Source organism: Heliangelus exortis, chromosome 3, assembly GCF_036169615.1.
Source record: "Heliangelus exortis chromosome 3, bHelExo1.hap1, whole genome shotgun sequence".
NCBI classification, from domain to species: domain Eukaryota; kingdom Metazoa; phylum Chordata; class Aves; order Apodiformes; family Trochilidae; genus Heliangelus; species Heliangelus exortis.
Window position 1 is genome coordinate 6388838 of NC_092424.1, and position 14232 is coordinate 6403069.

General features: G+C 38.7%; 1 protein-coding gene across 1 annotated transcript in view; it reads left to right on the forward strand.

Moving 5' to 3' along the window:
* The window catches only part of MTR (5-methyltetrahydrofolate-homocysteine methyltransferase), a 47874-nt gene that overhangs the window by 19522 nt on the left and 14120 nt on the right, over positions 1–14232 (forward strand). Inside the window, exons 12-23 of the mRNA XM_071739051.1 lie at positions 810–886; positions 2029–2141; positions 3522–3662; positions 4296–4481; positions 5057–5236; positions 6406–6522; positions 6603–6743; positions 7611–7700; positions 8311–8463; positions 9048–9155; positions 11813–11913; positions 13416–13483. Of these exons, the coding sequence (XP_071595152.1) occupies positions 810–886; positions 2029–2141; positions 3522–3662; positions 4296–4481; positions 5057–5236; positions 6406–6522; positions 6603–6743; positions 7611–7700; positions 8311–8463; positions 9048–9155; positions 11813–11913; positions 13416–13483 (1475 nt within the window). The remainder of the gene's footprint in view (positions 1–809; positions 887–2028; positions 2142–3521; positions 3663–4295; positions 4482–5056; positions 5237–6405; positions 6523–6602; positions 6744–7610; positions 7701–8310; positions 8464–9047; positions 9156–11812; positions 11914–13415; positions 13484–14232) is intronic.

Here is a 14232-nt window from a genome sequence, read left to right on the forward strand (position 1 = left end):
TTTGTAATTACTCCTCCCTCTTTACCAATGGATAGAATTTACTTCCCATCTTTGCTCTGTTATGTTGTATGTTCTTTCTGGCTTTCTTAGCCACAAGGCAAAACTTAAGATTTCCTTTGATGGTAGAAGGAAGGAGAGTGTGGAAGTGTGGGAGAAAGATATCTGAATGGGAGATCTGGGAATGTTGTACATCTGGTGCTACTCCTGACCAGTCCCAAGGAATGTTTAGTATCTTTCTACCTAGAAGTAGGTCAGTGGGAAAACCCCCCTTTTTCACCTGGGTGAAAGAGAAGGGGTCCTTGTGATTCATTGTTACTCCAATACAAACTGGGAAGAGGGGGTACATGAATGTATAGAGGACACCATCTGTCTCTCCTAAGTGGAGCAAAGAGAAAGTCATTCCAGACTCTGAGAAACAAGTTTCAGTGCATTGATTGTTCCTTGGGTTCTTTTACTTCAATCAGCAATTGCTCAGCTCAGCAAATCATGACTCTTAAGTCATTGCTGTTGAGGACTGGTTCTGATATTCATCAAGATATTCATCATTGGTATAGTATCTTGCATTTTGTGTTTGATAAATCTCCAGCTCTGTACATTCCCTCTAAGTACCTGCCATAGGATCTTCTGGGAGTATGTTTTTGCCTTTGGCCACACAAACTGATAGAAGCTAATTATTCTTGTCTACAACAGGGCTAAATTGGAGATGTAGCTATATGTCTAGGATGTTCTGCTTGTGTCTTGTCTGGAGTGGTTTAATACTAATTGGAATTGTAAACTTTACTCTTTACTTTCCTCTTTCTGTAACTCAGGAAAATTGCTGAAGCTGTGAAGTTCTGTAAGCCTCGTGTTCCACCCTCTCTCTCTCAAGGATACATGCTGCTGTCAGGTAAAATGGAATGTGACAGTTTGAGCTTTATGACTCATGTAGTCTTCCTTTATAAATTTATTTGCTGGTTTCTGCTGATCAGAGCAGCCCTATGAGTTTCTGATTCTGCCTGAATCCAGCAAGTCTATAGATGTGTAACCAGATTTAACTTTTACTGCTTGGGCCAAACGATTAATGGAGCGTTTCATTACAACCTTGTATAATGTAACCAAGCATATTTAGTGTGTAAGTCTCAGTCACTTTGTAATGGTGAGGATCCTTATCCTCAATTTGCAACAGGAGACAGTTAAGCTGAGAGACATCAGGTAATTTGACTGCAGCTGCTGGCAGACCTGGGATGAGATCCTTGTTCACCTGCTGTGAGACAGCTGCCTTATGTTGCCTCAGATGTCAATCCAGTTGTATTGGGACAGTGTTCCAGAAATTCATTCAGGTCTGGAACACCTTTTGTTTTAGCAAAGTCTAGATCTGTGTTTCTCTCAGCCAGGTTTTTTAAGCCTTTGGGACATGTATCCAAGTAAAACAGTACCTTCTTTTTGGAGGTATTTTAATCTGAAAGTCAAATCAGTTTAGCATAAATTAAATACTGGCTGGCCTGTCATTTCTTGCATTACCTTGTTCTGTTCTTCTGTAAGGTTAGTTTGCCTTCTGTAAGGTTAGTTTACCTGCTACCAAGGTTCTCTCTTGGCTTATTTCTTTGAACTTGGGAACCTGGTTGAGAGCTGACCTTGTTTGTCAGTCATTTCAGTGGGCTGCTTCTCTGGTGGTGTTAAAGCTAGGAGATAATGTACTTGAAAATTGAGAGAAGATGTGTGTGTGTGTGTGTGTGTGTGTGTGTGTGTGTGTGTGTACATACACATGGATGCCCAAAGGACTGAAGCTTCACACTGTTTAATATTGAACAAATTGGCTGTTACTTCTTGCAGGTCAAGTAAATTATTGACCCTCACTGAGGCAGGACAGAAGCCTTTGAGCATGTGTGTTGGCAGTTTTATCATTTTATTTCTTTGCTAGTTACTCATTAGATTTGTCCACATCCTCTTCTTAAAGACATCTCTATTTCACAGTTTAGAAAAGAGGTTTTTGTCTTTCATTTTTTCCTTTCCTGTCTTTACGAATATGTTCAAAAATATCTCTTTAAGGTCTGGAGCCATTCAGGATTGGGCCATACACCAACTTTGTTAATATCGGCGAACGCTGCAATGTTGCGGGGTCACGGAAGTTTGCTAAACTCATCATGGCAGGCAACTATGAAGTACATTTTAACAATACTCCTTATACCTAATGCTCTGATTTTTCATTGCTTCACTGCACTGTTATTAGTTGTTTGTGTTGCTGGCCCAAAGCACTACTCTACACATACAAGTGTAAGAAAGCAAGGAAAAGTCACCTTCTCATGATCTTTCATTTCTGTGCTTACCAGCTCATAATAATTTTGTGAGAAGGGTTACAAGGGCTTTCTTTTGGGCTTTTTTTGGCAAGTGTTGTGGGACACGTAGGTTTCCATTTGGAATTAAGTTACACAGCTGCTGATGGTTTAGAAAATGTCCTGGTCTGTGCTTTTATCTAGGGGAGGAAGGAAGGAAGGAAAGGGGGTGTAATCCCTCCTTCCAACATTGATAGGCTGTGTCACTGTGCAGCTCTTATTCCCTTTCCTTCCCTTTTCCAGCCCTGGTTAGCATTATGGTTGCATCTAATTTTTCTATACTTTGATCACTAGTTCCAGCTTGCTAAATGAGAGTTGCTACATAAAATGTTGCTTAGAAGATAATTGTTTTCTTGAAACAGCTACAGGGCAGAAATCAAAAGCCCGGAGGGCTCATTTTTACTGATGTAAATTGTTACTGTACCATTCAAACAAATACTAAATTGACATTTCTTGAGAGCCAAGACTCTGCTCCAGAGTGTGCTCTGCTGCTCTTCTTTTTGATACAATAAAAATTAAATCCCTAACTTGTTTTTTAGGAAGTCTGACTGTTATGTTCTTTGAAGTCATGAAGTAGGTTAGGCCTGTTACATAAAGGGATTACAGGTTGTTAGGGATTGTGAACAACTACAAATCTTTTTCTTTTTTGTCTCTTCAGTCTGGAGAGTGACAAAAAGGGGAAAGCAAATGGACATGGGTGTTCAGATAATTATGTGTGCTTGAGTGTGAACATCTGTGGTTCCTTCTGAGCACTTGGTGATTATTCTGCAGCTGGAAAAAAGTGCTGAGCAACCTCCAAAAGTTTTTAAGTAGTCTGCATTGTCAAACAGCAGAGCTTGTGATGCAAAACTATTTTGTGCCATAGCAGCAACTGCTTTCCTGTAATCTTGTGCAGTCAGTAGTCTTTGTTACCATGCAAATCTAAAGTCATTCAGTTAAGAATATAACTCACAGTCAAGAACCCATGGCACTCCCAGCACATTGGGTCTCTGGTGTCAGGTTTTTGTGAACAAATTAGTAATCAGTTGTGCCATATTAACAACTTCTGGATGTCGTCTGTCACAGACTGTTTCCTTATTTTCTTATGGAATGTCTTGCACATTTGCAAATGGTTGGCTGGGTGCTTATTTTGAAGAAGTGATATTATCCTCAGAGTGAGTAGGATTTATACTATTAACTGTCATTTTGGTTTTTTACTTTCTTCTTTAGGAAGCCCTGAGTGTAGCCAAATTGCAAGTTGAGATGGGGGCCCAGGTACTTGACATCAATATGGATGATGGGATGCTGGATGGCCCTGCTGCAATGACAAGATTTTGTAACTTGATTTCTTCAGAACCTGATATTGCAAAGGTTGTAACTGAGGCACTCCGAAGTACAATAAAGAATATTTTTTTTTAAGTTGGAAATTGCTTGGTAGAAGATCTGGTATCGATTTGTTGAGTAACCAGTTTGAGTGAAGGTGTATATGTCCCCTGAGAGGAAAAGTACTGTAATAGGGAAGGCCTTTGGGGGAAGCAGGTTTTAACATTCTCTATATGATTTCAGATCAATACATGCCAGTCCTTTGGGTTGGTTAGAAAAGCTGAATGCAGATTCCTTTGCAGCAGTTATGAGCCATAGTCTATATTGACTGCATAGTGAATGGTATTGCTTTCCACAAAACTTAAATAGATGTGGATATAGGATGGTTTGAAAAGATGCTTTGGCAGAGTGTGTTCTCTAAAAATGAGTTTGTAATTCAGAAGCACAAGACAATACAGGGGGAGGTCTCTGTATGGTATGTGATGAGGTTGCCATAGAAGCTATTGTTTTAAATTTGCTCTGAATTTTGCATTTAAAGATAAGTGCATCTACAAATACCATCTGGAGACTTTTTATTCTTAAATGCTGATTAACGTGTGCAGTTTTATCTCCAAATGGAGCACATGGAACTCAGATTCTTAACTTTTATGTATTCCCCTGGCTTATTTCTGTTATTTACAGGTGCCATTATGCATTGACTCCTCAAATTTTTCAGTGATTGAAGCAGGTCTGAAATGTTGCCAGGGGAAATGCATTGTAAACAGCATCAGTCTGAAGGAAGGTGAGGAAGACTTTTTGAAAAAAGCAAGGAAAATTAAGTTGTATGGAGCAGCTGTGGTTGTCATGGCTTTTGATGAAGTGGGGCAGGTAAGTGTCCCTGTAAAAGATATTTTTCCTCTGGAGTGCAAGGTTCTCTTGTGCAAGACAAAGTTGTTTTGTTTCATTGACAGAAGTGATTCTAAGAGGTCTGTCTTGTCCTGCAACACTTTTGACCCTCATATAGCAGCATTTCTTAGGATGCTCACTTACTTGAGGAATCCAGTTGCTGTTCTAAGTGTAGCTCTCCTAGCACAAATCTGTGTGTGTCTTACTAATCAACCATGCTGAACTCTTTCTTCTGTCATAGAAGATTATTTTAGTTCAGAAATTGGGTTTTGCATGAGAGTGGAATTTTTGTGAATTCATTTAGTTATGTAAAAAACCACATATTAAACTTTGCATAGGATGATGAAGTTTTGGGGAGCAGAATTTTCAGTGAGTTGCACTGAAACTCCACATGTAACTGTGATGATATTTTTAACACTAAATTCTTATATATAATCCTTTTAATATTAATGATGTCCAGATTTTCAGGTTTGAGTCGTTGGAACCATAAATTATTCCTGGGGAGTTTATTTGTTTTGCTGTCTGTAAGTTTCATGTCAATTATTTTTCTCCACTAGGCAACAGACACAGAAACCAAGATTGCAATCTGTTCCAGAGCTTATCACCTCCTTGTGGAAAAAGTGCTCTTCAATCCAAATGATATAATATTCGACCCTAATATTTTGACCATAGGAACTGGGATGGAGGAACACAACCTGTATGCCATAAATTTTATCAATGCTACTAAAACCATAAAAGTGAGTTATAGGCTTATTTTGACTTGTGGTATTTTGCTGAGGTAAATTAAAAACCCAAACCACCACACAAGACAACATTCTCCACCCCAAGAATAACAAAACACTGTTGCAAAAAAATCAGACACATTTAAATTAACAAGAGAGTCCACTACTAGGAAGTGCAACTGTTCCTCAGTATTGCTGTATTTCCAGTAAAAGAACTTAAAATAATGAACTGAACTATATTTACAGAACTATCTCTACTGTAAATATACAATATTAATTTCATGAGGTATCAATCATATTCATTTCTAGCTAAAATGGCTTCTTTGAAGGTATGTGAAAGCTGCCTTTTAAATTGATAACATTTCCATTACTTCTGTCCTATCGCTTGTAACCTGGGAGAGGAGACCAACACCCACCTTACTGCAATATCCTTTCAGGTGGCTGTAGAGAGGAATAAGGTTTCACCTCAGCCTGTTTTTGTGCAGAAACAACAACCTCAGTTCCCTGAGATGCTCCTTGTAAGACTTGTTCTCCAGACCCTTCACCAGCTTTTCTGCCCTTCCTGGGTATCTAAGTGATGTAGTAGCTCATTAAGCATTTTCCCTTGGATTATGGGGGCTTCATTCTGCTCCTCTCTCCTGTCTTCCAGCCCAGGGGGGCTGGGTATCCAGAAAACCACAGATCTTCCTAGTAAAGACTGAGGCAAAGAAGGCATTGAGTACTTTGGCTTTTTTTTCATCCCTTTTCACCTCATTCACTAAAGGATGAAGATCCTATTCCCCCCCCCTTTTTTTTTTTTTTTCTTCCTGCATAACCTAACAAAATCTATGTAGTCTCCCTAGGTTGCCTGCCCCTTTCTTCCAAAGGCCTTAAACTTTCCTTTTTTTTCCCCTCTTACTTCCAACCAAAGCTTTCTGCTCAGCCAAGCCATTTGTCTTCCACACCAGTTCATCTTAAAGCCCATGGGGACTCCCACTCCTGCACCTTGTAGATTTCCTTCTTAAAACCATCCTGCCTTCCCGGCTGGAATTGAAGAGATCTGAAACAGGGAAGAGAGAAAGGAAGCAAAGCCAATGCACCAAAGTTCAGTGGTTAACTGTTTTATGAGCTGAATGCTTTGTTTAGCTTTTTGTTTTGGAAAGCAGTTTTCTAAAAAAATAAACAACTATGTGCAATTCCTATAGGAAACACTTCCAGGAGCTAGGATTAGTGGAGGTCTTTCCAATCTCTCTTTCTCCTTCCGAGGAATGGATGCCATCCGAGAAGCAATGCATGGGGTGTTCCTTTACCATGCAATTAAGGTATGAGGTGCTTTTGGCTTCTGTATGCACTTTGTAGGTGTGCAGTGCTGTGTCTGACATTCTATATGGCTTTATTTCAGTATGGAATGGACATGGGAATTGTGAATGCTGGGAATCTGCCAGTGTACGATGATATCCAGAAGGAGTTGCTACAGCTGTGTGAGAATTTAATCTGGAACAAAGATCCTGATGCAACAGAGAAACTTCTACATTATGCTCAGGTAACTTGCAGTTTGAAGCTTTGAATAGGAGCTTAGCACCTGGGTTTTAACACCTCCCTGCTGATGATAAGTAGAACAGCCTATAAACTTCATGTCAACCTAACAGTGGGTGTTAGAAGTTACAAATTAATGCTACAAGAGGTTGAATTAATAATATAGAATAAAATGTGAACCCTGTTCTCTAGGTGCTTTGAAAGATCCTGCTCTTCCAGGAGCCTTCCTGGGATGGGTGATTTGGAGCTTTCTTGCATTGTGAGGCTCTTTTGGCCTCTGCTTTCAGAGCAAAGGGGAGTGTGAGCATGTGAGGGTTTGGGACAGTTTATGTGCATGAGAGACAATAGTTCTGTAGGCTGCCTGATTGCAAACACATTTGTGATATGGAGTAACATAACCCAATCCAGCAGAAACTGAATTGGTGCCAAATTAATTAGAATTTTTAAATTAAGTGTAGTGTGTGGGCCAGGAATCAACTTAAATTATGTTCCCAGAAGTAAAACCCTTAGGATTAGTCATTTCATCATTTGAAGAATGTGAAAATTATTAAACTGCTCCCTCCTATTATTATTATTATTATTATTATTATTATTATTATTATTATTATTATTATTATTATTATTATTTTAATTTGTCTGTGTTTTGTTTACATCTTAATTGAGGTATCTGCTCTTTGGGGTGCATACCTCCTAAGTGTCTGTAATTTATCACAGGTGTTTGCAGTATGATTTGTACACATATAAAAAACCCTTTTGAATAATCTATTATTATTTTATGAGTCAGTACTTGAAATTACCTTCACTTCTCTAAAAGCTGTCTCTGTAGTTGCACTACTTATGGTTGCAAGCTCCTTCAGATGTCTTTCCTCTTTAGAATCACGCCCAAGGAGGAAAAAAAGTTGTACAGACTGATGAGTGGCGGGAAAGCTCTGTGGAGGAAAGGCTGGAATATGCTCTCATAAAGGTGAATCTGTGCAGAAAATTGTCCTACCATCAAGTCTCAGAGACATGATCTCAGCTCAGACTTCAAGGGACACCCTAGACTTTAAAAATTCTTCAGCTGCTGTTTTAACAGCTACTAATAATGAACAATGCATTGAATTAATACATTTTTTAAATTTAATAAAGGAGAAAATGGTGGTGATTTGTCTTGAAACTTCACAGAATGAAGTCTTTGACCCTTAATATTTTATTCTGCTACTACTAGTAGTAACATACTGCTTTAACTTTCCTGGGCTTTTTTGGTCCTTTAACAGTAGTTCACTGAGCAGCACCTGTGCTGAGGAAGCAGTCTTTGACTGTTTTTCTAATGATACAGTTGAGAAAAACAAATAAACCTGTCAATGCTGGGGACTCTTGTTTTGAGTAACTTTATATCCCTAGATACTTAACCCTAGGAACTAGATTGGGTCTTTTTAAAAAAAAGCCATATTTGAAATACACATTTGAGGTAGTCTTAAAGACTAGCAGTATCTAAAGTATCTGTTTCTACTTTGATTGTATTTGTTGGGGGAGAAGGCAGCTAAATATAAGCTGTATTTCTACCAAGATAAAAGTTTCTTTTTTTTTGCTAGGGCATTGAGAAGTATGTCATTGAAGATACAGAAGAAGCAAGATTAAATCAGGAAAAATATCCTAGACCTCTAAATGTAATAGAAGGGCCTTTGATGAATGGTATGAAAATTGTTGGTGATCTTTTTGGTGCTGGAAAGATGTTTTTGCCTCAGGTAATGGGAAAATGATTTTCTACATTATGCTTGTTTGAAAAATTTAGCATTGTAAACTGCAGCCAAAACATTCTGTGCTGGCTGTTTTTTCAGGTATAGCACACAAATTGTAAAAATTCAGGTGCTGCTAAAAAGCAGCCCTAAATTTAATTGGTTTTGAACTTGACTTACTTTATGTAGTTTTACTTAGGTTTTTTCCTTTGTTCTTGGGGGTTTTTGCTTTATTGAAATGCAGTTTTAATCCTGGGCCCACAAAATAAAACAAGAGAAAAAAGATGAAAATTAAAATTCCTTTGTGTAGAACTTTCCAATTCTGGGCCTGTTTGTAACTTCCAGTTCTGTTGTGGGTGGTCCGAGAGGTTGCACTGTGCAAGTACCTGGGATGTGTAGAGCCTTAATCCAGGTGGGCCAGCCTGGTACCACAGAACACTCTGCAAAGCTGGAATCTGGGTTTGCAAATAAAGTTTTAAATATAACTAAGTGTATTGTTTGGGTATAAAAGAAAGCTATGAGAAATTAGAGACTATTCCTATACCTGATCTTTATTCCTTATTCCCCTTCCCCTCCTCTGCTTACCTGTGCAGGTGATAAAGTCTGCTCGAGTCATGAAGAAAGCAGTTGGGCATCTTATTCCCTACATGGAAAAAGAAAGAGAGGAAAGGAGAGCTGAACGAGGCAGCACAGAGGAAGAGGCAAGAGAGTCTTTTGTGCTGGAACTTTTTTGTAGCATGGCATGACAAAAATTGAAATGATTTTTTGCTAATGACTTTTTATTCAGCTTCCGTGCAGCAGAGTTGATGCAGTCATATGGACATAATTTGAGTAGGTCTGAAACTCATGTGGTTCAGGTTTTGTGGAACTGTGCTTGGTGTGTGTTTAAACTGTTGTCACAAGTTTTTGGAAAGATACCATAAGCCTTTGTAGGCCCCTTATATACCACTGTTACTTCTTGTAGGCTTTTAATTGTACCATTTTTTTATTTACGAGACTTCTAGCTTTATGGTAAATTCTGCTATTTGCTTCTATTGCTTCTCACCCCAGTGAACTATGGAGCTCCCTTTTACATATTCAAAGCCTGTTTCCATGTTGCTCTTATTCAGCTATTCTCCCTAGCCCTGACCATTTCCACAGGTAAACAACCCAAATTCTCCCATGCTTTTTCTTCACAGATTGGGATTTTGAGACCTCTTGTTATGATGGAGCAGTATGCTCATGGCATGTGTAGCCATGACCAAGTTGCAGGGGACAAGAGCTTATGAAAACGGGGTCTGAATGTGGTTATGTTTGTATATTTCCTTTGGTTCTCCTTTTGTGGACTTTTGAATGGTTTCTAATTTTTCCCTTGAAACCTTCTTACACTGAATATTTCCATTTGTTGTGGGCCTCTTGTGTGATTGTCCAGCATAACTGTAATGAATGCAGCAAATGAAATGACCTGATAATCAAACCTGAGTAATCTTCATGGAAGAAGAGGAATGCCTAGACTCTTTTCCCCAGGCTCTTTCTGGGTGTGAAGGTGTCTTCTCTCTGGTACCTCAAGGAGATCTGTTCTCTGGCTGTCATGAGTCACCTTTCTATGTGTCATCTCTCTCCTGCTCATGCTGTTCTTTTTTTATTTTAATTCACATGAAAACACCACTATTTGGCACCTTGTTTTGTCTTGATGCCTTTTGAAGTCACTTTAAAACAGTACCCCACTGCTTCCAGGAGCACTGGATTAGGATCTGTTGTGAATCCTCTGGCACTTAATTCTTTGGCTAAAAAGAAGCAAAGTGAAATTTGAGAGGTTCTTACCAAATACAGCTGTCTCTGAAGAGATTGTGAGATATTCTTTGTGCTGAGGAGAGCAGGAGATAAAAAGTAGGGCTTCTGTCCTCCTGCTTCCTCTGCTGACTGCTGGGCAAGGGTAGTGCCTTCCTCTCCAAAAGCTGTTGTCACAGAGAATTGGTGAGAGGGGAAAAACCAGCTGCATCTGTCTCCAAAGTTAGATATTGACTTGAAGGAACTTTGCAGACTCTGGTAGCTGATCTGCCAGATGTTACCCAGGCTACTCTAACCTCCAAGACACTTTTAGTCAGACAGTGCCAGGAAATGCAAAGCATTGGTAGGTACATTTGAGGATAAATAACTGTGGCTGTGGATCTCTATCAAGATTACAAAAACAAACAAAAAAAGCCCATTGGATGTGTGCCCAGAACTTAAGGACTTCCTTGAGACAGTTGAAATCACCTAAATGTGCCCTAAATAGGGTTTACTTAAAAAAACACGAGCTCTGATCCATGTTTGTTGCCCAGCACTGATTTTCCTTGTCATGTGCAAATCCAACTCTTATCTTTCTTTCTTGGATATCACTAGTTAAATAGTCAGTACTTATTGGGTATGAAATATGTGGGCAACACTTCTTTCTTTCCCTAGTTCTTTATCTCTTTTTCCAGTTTTTCTTACATTCCAACAGGATATTTCCAGCTGCCAATTTTTTTAGTGGTGTACCAAAATGGCTGGTTTACAGATCTCCACTTTGTGTTCTCTGTCCCCCAGTCTTCTGTAAAATGGGAGCACTGGGAAGATAATAGATTTTGGTAAACAGCAGCATTGGTGGGGCTTCAGGGACTATATTCAACAAATGTGTTAGGACCATGGTAAATGTTAGTATCACTCTTGGTACTGTATAAAGTTTTTTTTCCCCCGAGAAAATTGCAACTACAGAAGCAAAATTGCAGCTACAGGCCTGGGCTCAGTTTGTGACAGTACAGCTTCCCTTTGTCAAGAAGATCCTTTTTCCAGCCTCTTTGGTCAGCTTGGGTAGTCTGAAGTAGCCTGATGACTGCAGTGAAATGTCTCCCTTGCTTGTGCTGCATACAAAAATAGCCTCTTCTGCTATTGCTGTTACCTCTCATTCTTCTCAGCATTGCATTGGAAGATTGTTCCTGATGCACAGTCATGTAATTATGAATGCTCATACCTCTTTGTTTTAAATACTTAATCTATTTAAACCCTTTATTGGTGAGGTTTATATTTGGAGCAGAGGTACCTTAGGAGCTCACTTACTGCACTGCAGAAAATGCTACCCAGATCTGAATGGTTTTACCTGCTATTTTATTTTTTTTAGACACAGGTGTTTCAATATCATGCATGCAAATTGTAATAATTATTCTTGTCCAAGTTTTTATTACCTGGATCTTTTAAAATACTTTTAAATATGACTGTATTAGCTCTGCTATGCTTTGCAATTGCTTCTACTACACTAGGAGTCTCAATCATGGATTGGGATTACACAGTTGAAGATCTGTGCAAACCTACTGGGCATTCACAGTATTTTTAACTCTTGTGTTATTTATTCAACTTTCAGGATCCCTATCATGGTACAATAGTACTAGCAACTGTCAAAGGAGATGTACATGATATAGGCAAGAATATTGTGGGAGTCGTTCTGGGCTGCAATAACTTCAGGTAAAGAGACCAAGATTAGGTAGCTGGGAACACAACTGTACAAGGTTTGCTAATTCATGTGTTAGGGTAGCTGTGGTGATAATAGAGGTGGGCATTTCGTAGGCACTGTCCTCTGTTCCCCAAGTTGTGGTTGAGAACACAGATCATACAAAGCTGTTACTAACAGGGGAGGCAAGAGAGAGTATAATCTTCTCCTTTGGTATTTCTTTTTCCTAATAAATTGGCATCTAAGGTGAGCAGAGTTTAACATTGACAGGAACGTAGATGAGAGCATCAGTTTTTGTATTTGTTTTATATTAGTAGAATAAAGTAAATATGATGTCATGAGCATGTGTAATATCTGAAGAAATCAGATACAACAGTTGTAGCAGGCAGGCATTTGCATGTCTTGGGTGGTGTCTTGGGAAAAAGGAAACTTCTTAGATTCAAATGATCCTTTTAGTATATTTTTCAAGCTGTTTGTTATCTACGAGGCTTTAAAAACTCACTTGGGCATGTTTAGTTAAATAAGAAATAAGATTCTCATTCTGTTTCTGAGCTTCAAAAGACAACTTCAAGAAAAGCCACCCCTTTCAGGGCCTGTGCAGCAGGCCTGGAGGTCATGTTGGAATGAATGGTCACATTTCCATCAGAGCCCTTTGCAAGTGTCAGTCAAATGTTGCACAGAGCTAAATCTGTTCTGGAACTGTGTCTTACTGTTCAGTCCTTTAGGGTTTTTTTGTAATTCAAAATTACCTCTTTTTTTTAAACAGAAAGAGTTGAAGCCAGTAGCAGTGTATATGCAGTATGTTCCATTTCAATATTTCTTGAAGTTCAGTCAGGTGGTTTCAGACTTTCTTGAGCCTTATTTGGACTTAATAAACTGAAGCCATAGTGTTCATTCCTCAGAGTATGAATGAGGCTGAATGAAACTAGCAGGTTGGGGTGGTCTACTTGAAAAAGAAGGTTAATAGGAATAAAATGCTAGCAAGGGAAGTTCAGTGTCTCGTTTCACAAAATGCATGCTTTAATGACAAAAAAACCCAAACCATAATGTGAATCCTCTTACATTCCTGACATAAGATATGATATCCACAAAACCTTTTTGTATTGTCCAAATAACCTAAATGCTGTTGCTGTTGGTTACAGCTGTCACTCACCACCTCTAACCTCTGGTAGACTGGTGTCAGTTCCTGAGGAAAGATGGCCGAGTCCCACAAAACCCCTTCCTCTCCCTTTTAACCCCCCAAAAATTCTTTTAAAAAAACCAAAAGACTTTGAATTTTCTGATCTACTTTATCATATGGAACTCTGACATATTGAAAGTTTTGCCAGACCCAGAGGTATTTCCTAAATTAAAAATCCCAGCAGAGGTCTTTAGATGTTTCCTTGTTTGTTCCTCTTAATTTTAACTTCAGTTTTAGGCCAGTCATTTACAGTAAGAGCAATGTATTTGCCCCTTAGCAGAAATTTTACCTGTTTTTTTTTAAAAGCATCTTGTGTCATCTCACTTCTTTTCACAGAGTTATTGATTTAGGAGTCATGACTCCATGTGATAAGATACTGAGAGCTGCTGTAGAGAACAAAGCAGGTATAGAAAGCTTTCATTAGTATCCCTGAACTGTTTCATTTTAAACCCCACTCACATTTTTTTATTGCTATGCATTGCATTCTTGTGCTGTCTGTGATTTGGCCAGGCTAACTGCAGATAAATCAGAGCTTTTGCATTAACAATGGTGATTGTCACTTCTCTGAAACTTAGCAAGGGAAACTGAAACCCTGTATCAAAAGGACAACTCCATAAGATATGTATTAATATTTTTTTCACACATGGATAAATGGAGACTTGGAATGGTTGAATAACTTCATGTTGGGTCTTAAATCAGTAAAAGAACTTGGCACTCAGCCTGCCAGATCTGTGAGTGTGAAATCAGGAATGAATTGTTCTAATAAATAATGAACTTTCTGAAACAAGTTACAGTTGCTTTGAAACAGTCTATTGCATCTTGGAAAAGATTGTGTGGAACATAGGTGGTGAAGTTTCAAAGAATTTGCTGTTTCAAAGAGCAGAGCTTGTAATTATTTTGTCTTATTTCTTAGTTCTTAGTTCTTATTTCTTCCCAAGTGCCAAAATTCTGAGGTTTTAAGCTTGCTAATCAGAAGTACTATATATTGCTGAAACTAGTACAGTAGATGTTGAGCATCTGTGAGGATTGAGGAAATATCCTAAACTGAGAATTTGACATTGCTTCCATTCTTGGAAAGCTTTCACTTTCTAATTAGGTCAAACCTCTCTTCTAGACTGGCAGCTACCCTGCTTTTTATCTCACTGTTTTCTGT